The 19,788-nt window shown below is 42.0% G+C and overlaps 2 protein-coding genes across 3 annotated transcripts in view; both read right to left on the bottom strand.

Annotated features, from left to right (window-relative positions):
- Window positions 1–19,788, bottom strand: part of C6H11orf49 (chromosome 6 C11orf49 homolog) — a 170,688-nt gene that overhangs the window by 132,941 nt on the left and 17,959 nt on the right. The window lies entirely within an intron of this gene.
- LOC123251905 (nuclear pore glycoprotein p62-like) overlaps window positions 5,996–19,788 on the bottom strand; it is a 31,679-nt gene continuing 17,886 nt past the window's right edge. The window contains exons 1-2 of one of the 2 annotated variants that reach the window (XM_044681231.1): window positions 17,341–17,804; window positions 5,996–7,534 (exon numbers count right to left, since the gene is read on the bottom strand). In XM_044681231.1, the coding sequence (XP_044537166.1) occupies window positions 5,996–7,531 (1,536 nt within the window). In that variant the 5' untranslated portion in view covers window positions 7,532–7,534; window positions 17,341–17,804. Of the gene's footprint in view, window positions 7,535–17,340; window positions 17,805–19,788 lie in introns of those variants that run through there. The other variant, XM_044681232.1, reaches the window with a different exon arrangement.

Genomic DNA, 19,788 nt, shown 5'->3' with positions numbered 1-19,788 from the left:
GCTGGGTTTTATTTTTTTTTAATGCAAAGGAATAGGTTTTAATTTATGTGAATGATTAAAGAAAAATCACAGCACACCTGCATCCCCTGAGGGAGAAGATATCTGGGCACCTTAGTTGCCCTCTAAAAAGGCAGTTACTGGGGCAGCTGGGTGGCTCAGTGGATAGAGTCAGGCCTGGAGATGGGAAGTCCTAGGTTCAAATCTGACCTCAGACACTTCCTAGCTCAGTGACCCTGGGCAAGTCACTTCACCCCTCATTGCCCAGCCCTGAGCACTCTTCTCTCCTGTATGGATTCTAAGGCAGAAGGTGAAGGTTAAAAAAAGGAAAGGTAGTAACCGTGTCAGAGATAATGTCTTTTCCTCGTCTGCTGAGCCCTGATCGCCCTGGCTGGCAAGGGTTAAAAGGCCTGTCCAGCTTAAGGCCGGTGCTGTCCAGCTTCCGAGGCCACTCCCTGTGTGGGGCGGCCTGCTCCGGCGGCCCCGGCACCCAGGGGCGGCCCCGGCACCCAGGGACGCCCTCCGATCTCGAGGACGGAGGGTCACACGCTGCACTCTGCCAAATCACGTAATCTCTCCGTGTCACGGTTCTGCCTGTGTGATCATGAGGAGATAAAACGAGCAACACTCAGAAGTGGGATCAAAGGATCAGGGCTTTAGACTTGAAAGGCCTTTGGGAATCACCAGTCCAACCTCCTCACTTGAAAGAGGACGAAACCCAAATCCAGGAGTCGATTTGCCCAACATCCCACAGGCGGGAAGTGCCTCCCAGAGCAGGTATGCCGAGTGGGAATGAGTGCTTCACAGTCCTTGATGTGGATGAAAGTGAACACAACAGGCAGGGCCCGATTGCCCAATACCTGGCCTCCAGCTCAGTGCGCCAGATGGAGCCGTTGCCACGGCGACCTCCAAACAGCGGGTCCCCTGGGCCCCCTCCCTCCTCACGGACGTCTCTCCTAAGCTAACAGGGGCCACTTGGGGTCCTTGGGGCAGCAGGGGCAGCCGTGGCAGGGCCTGAAGGCGTCATCCCGAGTGTTTCAGGGCACGAAGGGGGGGGGGGGATCTTGGACAGAAGCTGAAGAGCTGTTGAGTACCCAAGAAAGGCATTTTTCTGGCCACGCCTCAAACTGTAACATTTTCCTCATCTATAAAATGATCTTCTAATTTGCTGTAATTTTTCAATTTACTTTGGTAAACATCTAGGAAGGTAAAAATCTCCTCCTCTTCTTATCCCTCTCTCCTGTCTCCTGGCCCCCCTACTCTTTTGCTTATAAACTCTCTTTACTCAGGATCTTTTCGCTTAACTTTCTGTCTTCTTATACGGATGGAAACACAGATCTTCCCAGGAAACCCTGCAACCCTGGTCAACCTCCCTTCCATTTCTAAACTTGTCCTTGGGGACTCAGAGCCTCATTTCCTTTGTGATTTGATATACAAATCTAAGGACAGCTGGGTAGCCCAGGGAATGGAGATCCAGGTTTGGAGATGGGAGGTCCTGGGTTCAAATCTGACCTCAGACACTTCCTAGCTGGGTGACCATAAGCAAATCCCTTAACCCCAACTGCTTCTAGCCCTTAAGGCTCTTCTGCCTCGGAACAGATACTTGGTATTGATTCTAAGATAGAAGATAAGGGTTGTTTTTTGGTTGGTTGTTTTTTTTTTTTTTTTGTAAACACATTTTTATTCCAGGGTCCAATTTCTCCTTGTAGTTATCTTTGGTCTTTAGGTCATTCTCCTTTTTTACAATACTGAGGACTTGGCTCAGTCTGCCTCCCCACACCAACTCCTGCCCTTATTCTTGGATACTTTGACACACACATCAATGATGCCTTCTAATACCCAATTCATCAACCTGCTAAACTTCCACAGACCCCATCTTGTTCACACACTGTAATAGCTTGATCTGATCATCACCTATAAATATCACTCCCATGACCCACAACTCTGCAATTCTACAGCCCACAACCTTCTATCTTTCCAATGTTCTCTCACCCTCATTCCTCCTAAACCCATCCTTCCTCTTCATTTAAAAACAAACAAAAACCCCTTACTTTCTGTCTGAGAATCAATACTCTATATTGGATCCAAGGCAGAAGAGCAGTAAGAGCAATACAAGGTGATGGGGGTTCAGTCTTGCCCCACGGTCACCCAGCTAGGGGTGTCTGAGGCCACATTTGGACCCTGGACCTCTCATCTGGCTCTCTATCCGCTGAGCCACCTCGGTCCTCATCATCCCTTTCAATCCCTCTTCCCTCCTTGTTTTCCAGCCTGTCTTCTCCCCAGCTTCGCTTTCCTTTCTTCAAAGTTCTAATAATTCAACCACATTCTCGTAACTCCATCTGAATTCATCGTTCTCTCGTCCTTCCACCAGTCAAGTGTTGCCGGATCCCAGGGCTGGATGATCCTCATCTTTTCCATTCTCAGTTCTCACAGAGGTGCTGCTGGATACTCTGGGAGAAAGTCCCCGACTCTGCTTACCTGGACTTACCTAATCTCATCCCTGCCTGGCCCTGTCTGACTCTCCAAGCTGCTGCTCCAGACCTTCACCTCTTTCCTCAGAGTGCCTGTGCCATCCCAGCAGAAGTCTTCATCTGCCTCTTTGCTGGGAAACATCCATCTCAGATGCCCTTAGCCCTGACTACAGATTTCAAAGTCCTTGATCACTGCCCGACAATTGTCTCCTTTGCTCCAGGTTCTGGTACAAGTTGGTGACCTTTCCCTTAAGATGGTCAATCTCTCCACCTCTTGTTCTCTCTCTCTTTTTAAACCTTACCTTTAGTCTTAGAATCAATACTGTGTATTAGTTCCAAGGCTAGGGAATGGAGGTTAAGTGACTTGCCCAGGGTCACACCAGATTTGAACCTAGGTCCTTCTAATTCCAGGTCTGGCCCTCTCTTCCTCTTGCTTTGGATTCCACCCTCACTTACCTCTACCAGAAGCTTCTCTCCTCAATCATACCCTCTTTCTCTCATGCTCCATTTTTCTTTATTCTCTGGCTTATTACCTACCACCTCCAAATATTCTGAAGTTCCTCTCATTCTAAATAAGCTGTTCACTTGACTCCATCACTTTCTCAACCTCTAATCATGTACCTCTTCTCCCTTTCACAGTTAAAAATCCTAAAAAGTCACTTTATTAAGGTTACCTCCATTTCTCAACAGTCCTTTGCAGGCTGGCTTCTGATCTCACCCTTCAACTCAAACACTCTCTCCAAAGTAAGCAACAGCCTCTCTTTCAAAACTGTTTATGGAGGGGGCAGCTGGGTAGCTCAGTAGATTGAGAGCCAGGCCTAGAGACAGGAGGTCCTAGGTTCAAATCCGGCCTCAGACACTTCCCAGCTGTGTGACCCTGGGCAAGTCACTTGACCCCCATTGCCTACCCTTACCAATCTTCCACCTATAAGTCAATACACAGAAGTTAAGGGTTTAAAATTAAAAAAAAAAAATCTAAAAAAAAAAACTGTTTATGGATGTCTTCATTTTTATATCCCCTTTATTTGTGATCACATCCTTCCCACTTGTCCTACACCAAGGGACCCTTCCCTTATAACAGCAGTTTCCACTTTTTTGTTGTTGCCCCTTTCGAGTCAGGAGCCAGCTAGGTGGCATAATGGATATAGTGCTGGGCCTGGTGTCAGGAAAATCTGAATTCAAATCTGGCCTTGGGCATTTACCGTGTGACCCTGGGCAAGTTATTCACCCCCTGTCTGCCTCAATTTCCTCAACTGTCAGATGGGGATCAAAACAGTACCTACTTTCTAGGGCTGTTCAACCTTATCTGCATAGTAGCTGGCACATAGTAGGTACTCAATAAACATTTATTATCTTCTGATTCAACAAAAAAGCATAATTTAATATATTACTCATAATATACTTTACTTATTAAGTGCTTATAAAAACTGCAATGATAATTTTTGTCCAAGAGCTCCAAATTAAATTTACATGATATAATTAGAAAATGTAAAATCATACTATCTAGAATTACAAAAGCTAAAATATAAATATAAAAGCTAAATAAAATAATTATTAAATATTTTATAAGGGACATTGTATAAGAATGAAAGAATTCAGCAAGACCCCATATGCTTACTATTATTTGTAAGACTTCATCTTAAATTTAATTTATACATTCTGTTGAATATAAATAACTGTTTTTTAAAATCCTTACCTTCCATCTTAGTATCAATACTATGGATTGGTTCCAAGGCAGAAGAGCAATAAGGGCTGGCAATGGGGATTAAGTGACTTACCCAAGGTCACACAGCTCTCTATCCAATAAACCACTAGCTGCCCCCTTATAAATAATATTGAATGAAATAAGTTACAACTTGAAAGATTCTTAACATACTACAATAATCATATGTAAGCTTAATTTTCATGTGGGACTTTTTTATTTGAACAAAAGTTTACAGCATTTGGCTCACCTCCAGGCATACACAGTCTTAAGTTAGGTTCTAGATTGAGTATATTTCTATATTTTTTATTTAAAACAAGAATAAAGTGAAAATTCTCACTCACATGAAGATGTATTACAAAAAGACAGGAGGATGTTATTAGCTTTCTTGCTGAGAGACAGAAATTCATTTTTTATTTTTAGCCACCAGATTAATCAACCAAAATGAGTAACTAGCTCCAGTATAAATAAATTTTGCTTTTTTTCCTGGCTAAAGACAAGTGTCATATTAAACGATTGTTGTTGTTTACTGTCATTCCAGTCTTATCTGATTATGAGCTCATTTGGAGTTTTCTTGGCAAAGATACTGGAGTGATTTGTTGTTTCCTTTTCTAGCTCATTTTACAGAAAAGGAAACTGAGGCAAACAGGGCAAAGTGACTTGCTCAGGGTCATTCAAACAACTAGTAAATATCTGAAGTCAGATTTGAATTTAGGAAGATGAATCTTCCTGATTCTAGGCCAGGCACACTATAGAACCACTGTGCCACGTAGTTACTCCTGTATTAAATGATAAATATCCTTAAAGTTCAATTTCATATGTTGCTTTGTTTTGAACAATAATCATATATAAACTAACTTTCGCAAGGAAAACCAAAATTCTTCAATGTAACTTATTTCTCTTCTACCACTGGCACATGGGCAATATATTCTCTCAAAAGAAATCCTACTGAAAGACTGGCTGACCAGTGTTACCAACTAGTTCATGTGAAAATCCACCAGACAAAATAGTAACATAAATAAGCAGAAGACAAGTTTAAATGGGAAAAAGTCTTAAGACTCAATGAGAGCCCAGATAAGGTTTATTTCTATAAGTCCTTTCTGTGATGGTTCAGGACGATTCAAGATACAATGCTGGGCAAACAGTTATTGAGCTGACACGTACAGCGCTAACATTTCGATCACTTGCTTACACAGCTGATAAGGGGGATGGGGGTGGCATTCTGGTGAGGCCTAATACAAACACAAGTGAGGGTGTGCACAGGTGTCTGACTGTCCCTAGAGAAGCAGTCTGGCCCTCATGCCAAACCTCTGCAGCAGTTTGGGAAAACAATTTGATGACAGTTGAGAAACTCCAAGAACATACTGTCAGAAATCAATCCAAGTTTAGTGTAATTGCTGCATGAACAAGATGTTGTGCATGTGACCATGAAGGTTTCAAATCACTCTGAAAATAAACCTACACTGCTTCAAATATGCACATGCTTGTTGTCAATAAGGAAAAAGATATTTGTTACATAATTGGCCAATTACTGAATGCCAATAATGAAAAAAATTTTGGAAGCTTTCACAAAGCACTGTAATCAATTTAATGGACATAAAGAGATTCACAAAACTATAACTTTTTGATATAACTAATGCAAAATTACGGTATAGTTTTCTCTTACAACCATAAATTTTTAAAATAGGAAAAGAACACCAGATAAACTTTACTGGGATGAAAATTAACTGCAATAGATAGTAACTGCACATTTTACTCCACTTGGCACCAAGGCCTTTTATATAATGGACACCACAACAACTCTATCCATGACATCTCGGGCCATTTAATCGAAGACCATCCGGTAGCTGCGCTCCTGCTCCTTGCGACGACTCTCACAAACCTTCGATACCTCTTCCACCTTCCTCTGCAAGGACGCTGAATTCTGATCAATCCACTGAAGCGAGTCCATATGTGCATTCAGAATCTTACAGACCTGCTGGAGCGGGTCACTGGTGTCAGGGGACCCTCCAGACACATTCAAGTGCTCGATGACATCCTTGAGATCCTGGGCCATGCGCTTCAGCTGAGCGTCGATGGTCTCTGCCAGCTGGTAAGTTTTCTCTCGCTCCTCGTCAGCGTGCTGCAGATAGATGGTCCCGCTCTGCTCCTTCACAGCCTCCTCCAGAGGGGTCAGCAGGTCCTCCAGCTCCTTCTGCTGGGACAGGATGAAGTCCAGTTCTTGGTCCAGCCTCTTTTGGTCCAGCTTCACTTTCTCAACTTCTCTGTGCAGAGACGTAATCTTCTCACCGTTCTCAATTAATGTCTGGTCCCAAGCATTCACCTGGGTGGCCTGGTGAAGGAAGTGTTTCTCCTGGTCCTCCAGTTCCAGGCTCCATTTATTGATCAAACTTTCCAGCTGAGCATAAGTCATCACAGAGCTTGTCTCCTGATCCATAGTGGGCCTAGGAGCTGGGGTCGCCGCGGGCAAAGCAGCACTGGTGGAAGGGATGATGCCAGTGCCCAGCGTCGTCAGGGGCTTCAGACTCAAAGCCAAGCCCGGAGTGGAAGCCGAAGCCGTGGTAGAGGTAGCTGCACTCGTTGACCCAGGAAGCTTTAAACCAAATCCCGGCACTCCAACTGAAGTGGATGGAGCCCCACTCGACAGGCTGGGGGCAGACCCCTGGGCAAAGGAAGAGTCTGCTGTGGAAGCAAACAGGGCAGGCCCAGGAGCGGCGGCGGCAGGTGCTGGTGTCGAGCCCAATGGTGTAGAGCCAAAAGCTGACGCAGGTCCCTGACTGAAGCTTGAGGCCAGCGATCCAGAGAGCACAGCAGCAGACCCCGAAGAGGACAACAATCCAAGTCCTCCAGAGCCAAAGGCAGTCTGTGGCTGTGTGGAAGCTGCTGCAGTGGACACTGGAGGGGCAGCAGCAAAGGTTAACCCTGGAAGTACTGATGGTTGACTCGCATTCCCCATTGAGCCAAGGTTGAAGCCAGTGGTGCCCGTCTGGGAAGCATTTCCACCATGGAAGGAGAATCCTACGGATGATGCAGGCTGGGTGGCAGTGGTAGTAGGAGGGCCAAAAACGGAGCCAGGAGGCGTCGATATCTGGCTTGGAGCATTGCTTGCTACGGCACTGCTAAGTGTCCTGTTGCCAAGCCCAAAGTCCCCCGTGATACCTGAAGAGAGTGGGGTGCTACTGCTGCCCAAAGTTAACTCTGCCGCACTTAACCCTAAAGACAAGCCCGCAGTGGCCGGGCCTGGAGTTGGTGTGGCCTGGGATCCAAAGCTGTAGCCTGGAGTCTGTGTAGATGAGGCAGGGGTGGTCGGGGAGAACAAACTAGGAGCAGGCGTGCTTGCGGTAGGCTGGGAGGGAACCATTACCTTATAACAAAGAATAAGAAAAAAAGGGTGGAAATCAGTTCAGCCAAACCAAAAGGCCAACCATTCTTGACAATACATGGAATCTTCCACATCATCATCCCCACTCCTCCAAAGAAGGGAAGGAGGTCCATATTCTCAGCTTTTCCCTTTCACCAGTCTGAACCCATAAATGCAATGGCCTTTTCTCAAGTCTTCACCCTATCTGAGTTCTTGCTATTGAAACTTCTGAATGGTTTCTCCTGCTTTGACTTTAATGACATCTCTCTCTCTCTCTGGATTATCTACCCCAACCTTTCTGACTGTTCCTTCTTAGTTTCCTTTACTGAATCATCATCTTTTCCCACAAAAAAATGTGAATGGATACCCACCAAGACTCCAATTCTTCCAGTGATCTCATCAACCCTAATGAGCTCAGTAATTATCTCTATGCAGATTAATCCCAAAATCCAGTCTCTAATCTTTTTCTTGTTTTTGTAAATGAGGAAAATTTCATTTAGATTATCAGCTTTACTGGCATATAGTTGAGTCAAATTATTTATTTTATTTCTTCTTCATTGGTTATAAATTTGCCTTTGATATTTTTCATACCAGTCAATCTGTCCTTTGATTTTCAGGATTTCTTCTTTTAGTATTTTGTTGGTGGTTTTGAATTTGTTGGTTTTCTAGGATTTTTTAGTTGCATGACCAATGTGTTGATCTGTGTTTTCTTTTGTTGATAAAAGTGTTTAGGGATATAATTTCCCCATGAGGCTACTTTGACTGCATCCTTGAAATTCTGGTAGACTATCTTATTACTGTCATCATCTTTAATGAAATTATTATTTCTATGATTTGTTTTTTGACAAATCCATTCTTTAAGATTTAGTCTCTAATTTTTAATAGTTATTCCAGGGGCCATTTAAAATAATTTTTATCATAATGTATCTGGTAAAATATATGTCTAATGTTTCTGAGTGTTTTGTATTTGTTGGTGAGATTTTTATGCCCTAATACTTGGTGAATTTTTGTGAAGGTATCATGTAAATGAGAAATAGGTATATTCTTTTCTTTTTTCATTCATTCTCTTTGAATGAATGACTAAAGACTAAAGTACCCCTTTTTCTCTCTACAAGGCCTAAATAACCCCCAAGAACATTTGTTCGTTTTCCATTTAAGGAAAGGTAAGGGGGAAAAGAGGAGGTTGGGGATGTTTTGCTTAGGGCTACAAACTTCTCACAACTTTCTCATCTTCCTAATGAATATAATCTTAGTTTGCATAGATTTGGAGCAGGAAGACATCTTAAAGGCTACCTTATCCAATTTCCTCATTTTATATAGGAGGACCCTGAGGCCCAGAAGTTTATGTTGAGCATGGCTCCTGGCCCGGGTCTCCACTCCTCATCTCTACCATCAAAGTTCTTTCACTATATCTCTCCCTTTCACTTACAAGGATAATGATTCACTTAGGATTATGGGTTTAGAAAATGCTTCCAAGATCCTCTAGTCTGCAGGGTCTTAACATGCCTTCATGGATAGGATTCAGGATATCCATGAAATTAGTTGGGGGAAAAAGTACATTTTTTAAAAATAATTTCTAACTTAAACTTAATATTTCCTTAAATTATAATTTTTTAAAAAATCAAAAATATTTTGAGAAAGGGTTCATAGACTGCACTGGCTTGCTAAAAGGGCCCATGACACCAAAAAAAGGTGAAGAACTTCTCATCAAGTCAACCCTAGGATTTTACAAATAAGAAAACTGCCAGCCAGAGAATGAAACAATTTGCCTGAGGTCACACAGGCAGAAAGAGGGAGACGCAGAATCTGAATCCAGGAACTCTGGCTCCAAGGCCAGTCTTAGGAATCACAGAACCTCAGAGCTGGAAGGACCTCAGATGCAATCTAATTCAACCAAGGCCAAGAATCCTTTCTACAACATGCTCAGCAAGTGTTAATGAGTTTTTGCTTGAAGATCTCTAGTGAAGGGAAGCCCACTACATCCTGAGGCAGCAGAATCCACATGTGACAAGCTCAATCAAGAATGCTTATTCTTAGGCCAGTTGTGTCCTTCAGTGGATAGTCAGGTCTTGATGGGAGGTCTCAGGTTCAAATCTGGCCTCAGACACTTCTAGCTATGAGACCCAGGGCAAGTCATTTAATCTCAACTGCCCAGCCTTTACAGCACTTCTGCCTTGGTACTGACACTTAGTAGTGACCCTAAGACAAAAGGTAAAGAGTTTTTTTAAAAAAGTCTATTCTTTATAGCAAATCCAGACGTGTCTCTGACACTTTTCTGCACTATTTCTGGCTCAGTGTCACAGGGATAAGCAGGATGGGTCCAAGCCTCTGTCACAAGACAGCCCGTAGATACTCAAAGACAGTCATGGTGTCCCTGCCAAGCCTCCTTTCTTCTAGATGAACATCCTCAATTCCTTTCTCTGATATTCAAGACATGACCCCTGACCATCCTGGTGGCATCTTCCAGGTCAACAGCATCCTTCTTAAATTCAGTGCCTGGAACTGAACTCAGAGCCCCAGATGTGGTCTAACAAGGGCAGAATAGAGGAGTAGCACCTGCCTGGTTCAAAAAACAATGCTGCTCTCCATTCTCATTGCACTCTATCACGCTGCCAGGCATAACTAATGTTTATATGTGTGTGTTTGTATTTGTCCTGGGCAAACACCATGCCGGTGCTGGTAAGAGAGTAACTGCCTTTAGTCTGCACTACACTCCTTCCTGGAATAGAGACTTTGTGGTGGCTGGCAGGTGACCCAGGAGGCTCTAGCAGGTACTACCTGCTGACCAAGGCCCCGTCTCCCTGGGGGGGTCCAGAGTTCCAGTCTTGGCCACAGGAACTCTTAAAAGCTGTCCCAGGTTAAGAGATGGCTGTCCATCTGCTTCAGTGAGGTGACCCAAGCCAGAAAAAGGGCAGGTCCTCAAAGAATTACCACGTGTGGCACTCTCCTGTCTACAGTGTGATTTTCTCCAACAACTTTGTGAAGGAATCAGAGAACTATTTCTTCCACTTGACAGATAAGGAAACTGAGGAGGCTTAAGTGACTTGCCCAAAGTCACACAGCTAGTGATATCAGGTGTCACATCCAGGGTGCTAATTCCACTATATCCTGTCACCCAACTGCAGTGGATTCACAATGAAAAAAGTTCTCCACAGCCTTAGAAGAAACTGCAGATCAAGGGATATCATTTTTCATTTAAGCTCCTTCATGATTTTTTTCTTTTATGTGTCTTCTTTCATGGCATGGGGAATATGGAAATATGTATTGCACTATCATACTATATCAGATTATTTACCGTTTTGAGGAGAGGAGAGAGAAGAGAAGATGGGGAGAATTTGAATCACAAAATGTCAGAAAACAATTGTCAAAAATTGTTTCTAGGTGTAATTTTAAAAAAATTAAAAACTATATGCTGTCACCTCTCTGAGTACACACATTGACTTGGAGCTTATAGTGAAAATATCTTCTTGCCTGTTTAAGATGGTTCCTAACTAGAGAACTCTATAGTTTAAGAAAACTTTTTCTAAGCTAATAGAAGAAACCTGACCCTGATATTAATTAAGAGTTATTAGTTAGCAAATTAAGTTGCTAACTAATAAGTGGCAAGAGACTAACGGTCCTCTAAGAGGGTACTTCATGAGGTCCCCCTCACTAGTTTGGCCCAAAGTTACAATGTGCTCCCTCATGACAGCTCAGTCAGCCAGTCAAACTGGCCCTGGCCTCTGGCAGTTCAGGGAAAGGCAGGCTTTCTCAGCTCCCCCTAGGTCCTATCCTCCTTCTTAAATAATCATGTCTATATTGTCTGTTTTCATGTGGCATCCACCTTGGTGGCATGTCAGTTCCCTGAGGGCTTAGACTTTTTTTATTTTCTGCCTAGATCCCCAAGATCTAACACACGGTCTTCCATAGAGTAGATGCCACCTGCTTCTTGGACTAAATTTGATTGTCCTAGGAACTAACAAAATCCACAGTGAAGAGCTCCTCACTTTTATTCACACCCATGTCCTAAAGTAGTGATGAAGAACCTCTTAGAGACTGAGTGCCCAAAAGGCATCCTCACATCACATGTGAGTTGCCCCAGATGAGGGAGGGAGGAAGCATTCCCATTGGTTGCTGGGCAGAAGGATAGGTCACTGGAGAAATGTCCTCAGGACTGATAGAGAAGGAGATGGGAGTAGCTTCCTCCAACATACTCCAGCATGGGTGCCATAGGTTTGCCAACACAGTCCTAGAGTATCTTTGGTTTTTCTCCCCCAAGATTACCTAACTCCAACTAAAAACATTTATTTGGCTTTTGCCCCAACTGCAAATATTTCTTGTTATGGCTCTGGCCAAATATTAAAATTTCTCTCCTTCCTTTTGTTTCCCAAATAACTTTGGCTTTGAGTATCTGTTTGGATATAAATCCTGTGTGATTAAAGATCATCAATTAAGTATTTCCAACCTGGATTTTTTGACATAGGCTAGAGTCTTGCATTATTAAGATCTTTTCTCTTCAAGAAGGATTTCCTAGGGGGCAGCTGGGTAGCTCAGTGGACTGAGAGCCAGGCCTAGAGATGGGAGGTCCTGGGTTCAAATCTGGCCTCAGACACTTCCCAGCTGTGTGACCCTGGGCAAGTCACTTGACCCCCATTGCCTACCCTTACCACTATTCTGCCTAGGAGCCAATACACAGTATTGACTCCAAGACAGAAGGTAAGGGTTTTACAAAAATTAAAAAATAAAATAAAAATAAAAAAAGAAGGATTTCCTTAAGAGAGGACATCTAGGTGGATCAATGGATTGAAAGCCAGGCTTAGGGAGGAGATAACCTAGGTTCAAATCTGACCTCACACACTTCCGGCCCATGTGACCCTGGGCAAGTCACTTCACCACCATGGACTAGGCCTTACTGCTCTTCTGCCTTAGAACCAGTATTGATTCTAAGACAGAAGGGAGGGGTCTTAAAAAAAAAAAAAAAGATTTTCACAGTGATTCAAATTTAAAACATCAGATTATTTGGCCTCAACAAAAAGTATTATGCCAAAATCTAAACTTTAAAACAGTACTTTAAGATCACATAGTTGTTTGGATAGAAGAATTCAAAGCCAAATAACCATGAACTTGACAAGTTCAAAAATGATTCCTTTGTTTTCATATTCACAACAATCTCCTCTAGGAAATAAGAAGTACATTTCAGGAAGTCAGAGAGTGTATTAAATCTAAATCAGGATCCTGAGGCAGAAATATCTTAGTAAATGAGATAAAGACTCATTGAATCCAATTGAACAAATACTGATTAATTGCCCAATATGTATAAAGCCCCAGCCTAGGACCTGGGGGTAGAAAGACCTGACCATGCCAAGGAGTAAATGAATGTCTAGGAGCCTACACTGGACTAGCAGATGCAAAATGTACACAGATAAGGCAACAGAAATAAGTGAGGGAATTAGAAAAAGTTTCCCATAGAAGTAGATACCATTCAAAGTTTCTAAGAGGCAAAGGTAAGACGGGAACACATTCTAGACACAGGGGCGAGCCAACAGGAATGCACAGAAGTAGGAGATGAAATGGAAATTTAAAGAACCAGCTAGTAGTCCAGTTTAGATAGATGATTAAGCAAAGGAAATGGTTCAAAATAAGATGGGAAAAGATAGAGCAGCCAGACTATGGAGGGCCCTAAATGCTAGTTTAATTGGTCTAGTCCAGTGATGGGCAAATTACAGCCTGCCGGCAAGATGCAGGGCCCCCTAAAATATTCTATCCAAATCTGATCAATACAATGAAATTTCAAAAGAGTTGCCTTTGAAACAGACTGACAGATGAGCATTATTCTGAAGAAAATGGGAGCCACTGAAGGTTTTTGAGCAGAACAGGGCAGCTAAGTGTCACCGTGGATAGAGCTGGATCTGAAATAAGGAAAATCTCAGTTCAAATCCAAGCTCAGACCCTGACTAGCTGGGTGACTTCACTGTCCTCATCTGTAAAATGGGGATCATAATAGCACCAACCTCTGAGGACTGCTGTGAGGGCCAAACAAGATATTATCTGTAAAGCACTTAGCACAGTGTCTGGCACATGATAGGTGCTTAATAAATGCTAGTTCCCCCTCCCATGGTCAAACTCAGCATGGTCGGGGGAGTGCCTAGGACAGATATGCAGAGGGCAAGAACCATAGTTAGCACTGAGTAGACAGATGTGATATACTTTACTACTGGTATCACTGGAGGAAGAATTCATGTCAAGGGAGTCACAGGTCTCGCTAGGGAACCTGTCTAGAATGGGTTAGAAAGAGCATTAGCTCAGATTCCACCTCTGATAATCCATTTCTTCAGAAAACTCCCTTAACCTGCATGCGCCTCAGTTTTCTCATCCATTTCAGGATCAAGAGCTGCTCCATAGACGTATTCTAGAAGTAACATGGCCATACTGGCGGGAGGAAGATTATTTGAGCAGACAAGAGGATGATAGATTGGAGAGACTATGAGAATAATCACAAGCCTGTAACAATAGTCCAATGTATAATAATAAGAGCCTGAAATACCATTATGTTATAAGAAATAATGAACAGGATGATTTCAGAAAAACCTGGGAAAACTTCTATTAATAGATGCAAAATGAAGCGAGCAGAACCAGGAGAGCATAGTACACAGCAACAGCAACAGTGTACAATGATCAACTGGGCATGACTTAGCCATTCTCAGTCATACAGCAAACCAGGACAATGCAGGAATTGATGAAAAATGCTCTCCTCTGACAGAGAAATAACTGAGGGAGTCTGAATGTGGATTGAAGCAGGCCATTTCCCCACTTTAATGTCTTCATGAAGTCTTCTTCCATAATGTGATGAATATGGAAATATGTATGATTGCACTATGTAGAATAACATCTTTCAAATTCCTTACCATCTCAGGGAGGAGTTAAAGGGAGGGAAGGAAGGAAGGAAAGAAGATGGAACTCAAAATGTGAGAAAACAAATTTTTTTTCCCAAATGAATGTGATCATTAAAAATCACTTCTACATGTAATTAGGGGGAAAATATTACTAAGAATAATGATAACATGAACCAGAACAAAATAAATCCATAAAGCCTGAGTGGTTGAGAAACAGGGAAGTTTGGAGAAGGAGTTCAATGGAGAAGGGTTCTACTTTGGACATATGCAGATGATCCACAGAAGAATGTGTCCAGGCAACTTACAATATGGGGATAGAATTCACCAGAAGATTAGGAATCAATATATAAATTTTGTGGCTCATGTTCTGAGATGATACCTGAGCCCACAAAAGCAGATGAGATCACTGACAGAAAGAACAGGACTCAAGGGAAAAAAAAAACCCAAAGGAAAACAGGACTATGTATCCCAAAGCAGGATTCTGATCCAGCAAAGGAGACTGACAAGGAATGGTCAGGTAAGGAAGATGAGAAACAAGAGACCACAGTATCAAAAAAGTAAAAAGAGTAAAGTATTCAGGAGAAAAGGGTTGTCAAAAGTTGGAAAAAAAAAAAAAGATAAAGCAAGGCAAAGGCAAATGAGAACCAATTATATAGGTCTTTATTTCTGTAAAAAATGTTTTGGGGAGCAGTTAGGTGGCTCAGAGGATAGAGAGCCAAGTCTAGAGACAGGAGGCCATGGGTTCAAATCTAACCTCAGACACTTCCTAGCTATGTGACCTTGGGCAAGTCACTTAACCCCAATTGTCTAGCCTTTGAATCAATTCTAAGGCAAAAGGTGAGGGTTTAGAAATAAAAAAGAATCTTTTGTAGTTGTATTCACATAATTCCTTTATCTTGGTGGACTCCCAAATATCTTATACATTCTAGAGTAATTGTGAATGGAATTTCTTTCTCTCTTCTTGTAGAATTTTATGTGGTAATATATGGAAAGGCTAATGATTCATATGGATTTCTTCTTTATCCTGCTGCCTTGTTGAAGTTATTGTTCCAATTACTTATTAGTTGAGTCTCTAGGGTTCACTAAGTATCCTATTATCTGTAAAAAGCAATAACTTTATTATCTGTCATGCTTCTTTTCATTTACTTTTTCTGGTCTTATTGCTTATAGCTAGCATTTCTAGTCCTAGCTCAAATATTATGGGTGCAGTGAATATCCTTGCTTTAACCTTGATCTGTGGAAAGGTCTCTAGCATTTCTCAATTACAAATAATGCTAATTGTTGGGTTTTAGACAGATATTATTTAGCATTTTAAGTAATGATTCATTTATTCTTCTATGTGTTTTCATTTTTTAATGTAAAAGGATGTCATATTTTGTCAAAAAACTTTTTAGCATCTACTGATGTAAAATTATGATTCTTGTGATAATGCCTATATTTCTGCCATAACTCCAACCTAGTGGTAATGTATACACTTTGTAATTTGTTCTTATAACTTGTGAAATTTTATTCAATTTTTTGCAATGAGATTCATTAGAGGCATTTGTCTATCTTTTTCTACATTATCTCTCCCTGGTTTAGGTAACAGAATTATACTTGTCTCAGAGAAATTTGGGGGATTCTCTTTTTTTCCCTGTTTTTGCAAATAATTTATGTACTATTAGAATCAATTGTTCTTTAAATGTTTGGCAGAGTTCACCTGTAAATCCATTTAGTGGCCTTGGGGAAAACAGTTTCAGCTGAATAGTGTCAGGCTGAAAGAGGCAGAGAAATGAGTGGTAAGAAAAAAGGCAGAGGCAGCAAGTATTTATTATCCCAATTTGGGAACAAAAAGGGAAAGTGTGAGGGGACAGAAAGGTCAAGTGAAAGTTTATCTTTTTAATGGGATAGATAGAAAGGGATAAAAGATGAGAGAGAAAATGATCATTTGGGACTCTTGGAGACAGGAGGGAATAAAAACTGAGAACATAAGGAGAAGAGTTGGCCTTAGCAAGGAGAAGGGCCATTTCCTTTTCAAAGCACTGGAGGAAGGTAGGAAAGGAAGAAAGGAGGGATAAAGATAATACAGAGAAGACTTCTAATGCAGAGAAGGAGAAAAAGGAGTTCACAATCGATGGCAAGGACATCTAAGTTGGAGAAGGGAATGTTACTGAGAGCTTTAAGGGAAGAAGAGAAGTTTTCTAACAGCTACTAAAGAAATTCAATCAAGGAAAAATAAAAGAATTGCCTACTGAAAAAAATAACATGAATTTGCGATGGAAAGTCACCATGATTGAATGAATTCCTTCAGTTGGCACGAGCTGCTCAGAGTTAATGACTAGAGGCACAGCCATTAGGTTGAAATTAATTGTTCTCTGAAAGAATTCACTTGTAAATCATTTAGTAACTGGATTTATAAGAGAAATGCAAAGCTGATTTGATATTGGGAAAACTATAAGCATTATGGACAATATTAATTTTTTTAAACCAAGGTAGAGATAGGTCTGTAGAAAGCTGTCACTCCACCTACAGTCAGCACCCCATTCATATATGTGTGTCTTGCCTAAACTAACAGCCTAAGATAAAAAGATAAACTTTATTTTTGAAATTGATCCTACCAAACAAACACAATTAATGGACCTTCTCTTGGAGGGATGTCATGGTGACAAGTTTCCCTTAACTTGCACTTGATGTCAGGACTTGCTTACAAATGGTGGTGCTGTATACAGTTTTATAACTGTCCCCTCTCAGGTGCCAATAAAGAGGTACCATTATAGAAACACCATGCTAAAGGACTAGGATGAGGAAAATCACTGGAGTCCTCTGCTCTATTGATCTTTTGGTTGTCTCTGGACTATCCCCTCCTCTCTGCATTCCAATTAGACTTCCTCTTTCCACTGTTAGTAAGAGCCTCATTATGTACAAGGTAAAGAGAAAAACTGCATTTGATGCAATTACCAGTTCTGTGCAAGCTTGGGAGCCATTTGTAATTTTACCATCCAACACTTGAATAACAGAAAGTCCAAATTCTTTTCACTTGGAAGGACTATTTTCTTTTCTTTTTTTTTTTTTAAAAGACAAAGTGGAAGCATACAGCACAGGAAACAGTCTTCAGTAAGCCACCGTTCATAAACAGCTTTGCTGAGAACATAACAAAGGTTCTGTTGTGCTCTGGCATGGCCGGGCCAATGAGCAGCAGGAGGAGCAGATGAACTCTTTTAAGAAACAAAGATTCTGTCTTCATGCAAATGTTTGCATTAATAAAAATGAAGAAAAAGATACAGAAAATGCAGGACTGTTGGACATAATGGGTCTCTAAACAGGAGGGGTTTCCCCCGCCTCCCCACATTTTCCAGGAGGAGTCAGCAGGTCTTTTAAAAAACTTTTCTCATTCTGAATACTTCACAGCCATCACAAGAAAGACATGCAAATAACAGAAGCAAATCAAAGGCCATCCCGCTGGTCCGCTGGCGCCTCTCTCGTCCATGCCTGGTTTGTCATTTTCTGTTAACCCTGGTGCTGGCTGCTGTTTTTGTTGAGGAATGAAGGCCCCAGCCCATGTGGCAGGACATGTCCAGCCAGCTGGCCCCAGCACTGAGAACATTACAATGCGTGGCATGTGCGACCACTTGGGGACACGTGCTGCCAGGCAACACAGTCCAATGTGGGATTTTTACACACCCAGTTTGCAAATCTGTTTGGAGAAAAGGCTTTAAATGAAGACTAAATCCATGACCTCGAGTACAAATAGGAAGGCAGGATGGTGTGCTGAAGATAGCTCTGCATTGGGCGTCAGGGCCCAAGGTTCAAGTCACACATCTGCTCCTCCCTACCTGTATGATGATGAATGTATCCCTTCCTCTTTCCTCAGCTATAAAAGGAAGAGGTTGCACCAGATTAGCAATTCTTAACCTGTTCTGTCATGGACTCCTCAGAATAACAATCTTAAATGTGGGAAGCAAAGTCCTGTGAGAGTTTAACGAAGAGGAGGATGTCATCTTTTTCCCTTCCAAGTTCATGGACCAGACCCAGCCTGAGAATGACTGGACTAAAACGAAACAAAAAGGAAACCCTAGTCCAGTTACCTCTAAGGCTCCTTCTAGTTCTAAATCCATAATCCTTCAATTGAATAGAAACTCTCCACCTGGAATACAGACATCTCAAATGATCAATACGGTTGTACAAAAAGGGTCATTTTCCTTTGCTCTACACTCTTTTCTCACTCTATCCTAATGGAAACCTTTTTGCTTTGTATTTATGATCCATGGTGGGTTCACTTTGTTGAATATATATTGGTTGTGCTGTAAAATAATCTGGCTCCTTAAAAAAAAAAATCAGGTTTCTAAGTCATGGTGAATCATTCACTCAGAGACAGCCTGAGTGGGTTAATTAGAAACAGCTGAGGCAAACACAATGCCATCACATGCCTCCAGTATATAAGGGGAAAGAGAGAGCCATTCCAGAAGATCCCAAAAGGGGAGGTTATTCCAGAAAATGGGACAATGCTCTGAAGATACAAACATCAGACCCAAAGAATTTAAGAGATCTGCTTACAGTTCCTAGTAGGTAATGAGGTAATGATAATGCAGGGTTCACAGCTAACCCCAGGCAGGGGTTTGGCAGAACTGGGTCTATCGGTCCATCAGCTGAGAGGCTAAAGCAGGAAGGAGGCCAAAAGAAATGTGTAGACAACAGTGATACTAGATAACACAGCCCATGCTTTAAGGTCTATAAAACAACTTTCCTCCTAACAACTCACGAGCTAAGTTAGTAAAGTCTCTTTATCCCCATTTTACAGATAGAGAAACTGATGAAGGAAGGGTGAAGAAACATACTTATAACTAGTAAGTTCTCTTTTTAGTAATTACATCGCTTGTCTAGTCCAATGAAAACTGAATTAACTTATTTCTGCTTTTCTATAACCATCCTCATATACACCCAAGTGTAGTATCATAGTCTATTCCTCAGTTTCTTGTTTGTAAATGACTTTGCATCCCATGCTAACAAAGACTGACTAGTCCCAACCCCGTCACCCCCACACTCACAAAGCATCACGATCAGTCCTCTGATGGCAATGACTAAAGGTACAGCCTCCTTCCCTGGCTGGGGACGGCCCCAAAAAGGAACGTCAGCCTCCTTGCTCTCTATTTTCTCCTCTCTGCTCTTCAGCCATTATGCGCTCCGAGAAGAAATTAAAGAAACAAAATCTACATGCAGACTTGGGCTGGCATAGAATCCCCAAATCCAAATTCGGCTGGGCTTCAGATGCTCTATCTGTCCTGCTCTTTACATTTCAGTGACTCAGGGTCCTCCCCGGTTGTTCCTGACCTTCATCTCTCCCCAGCTCCTCTCCCCCAGCCACATTCTGGACAGATGACCTCACCTCTGACTCCGTGCTGTCAGTGG

The sequence above is a fragment of the Gracilinanus agilis genome, chromosome 6, assembly GCF_016433145.1.
Source record: "Gracilinanus agilis isolate LMUSP501 chromosome 6, AgileGrace, whole genome shotgun sequence".
NCBI classification, from domain to species: domain Eukaryota; kingdom Metazoa; phylum Chordata; class Mammalia; order Didelphimorphia; family Didelphidae; genus Gracilinanus; species Gracilinanus agilis.
Note: the sequence above shows the minus strand (reverse complement) of the source record. Positions and strands in the feature narration are given on the sequence as shown.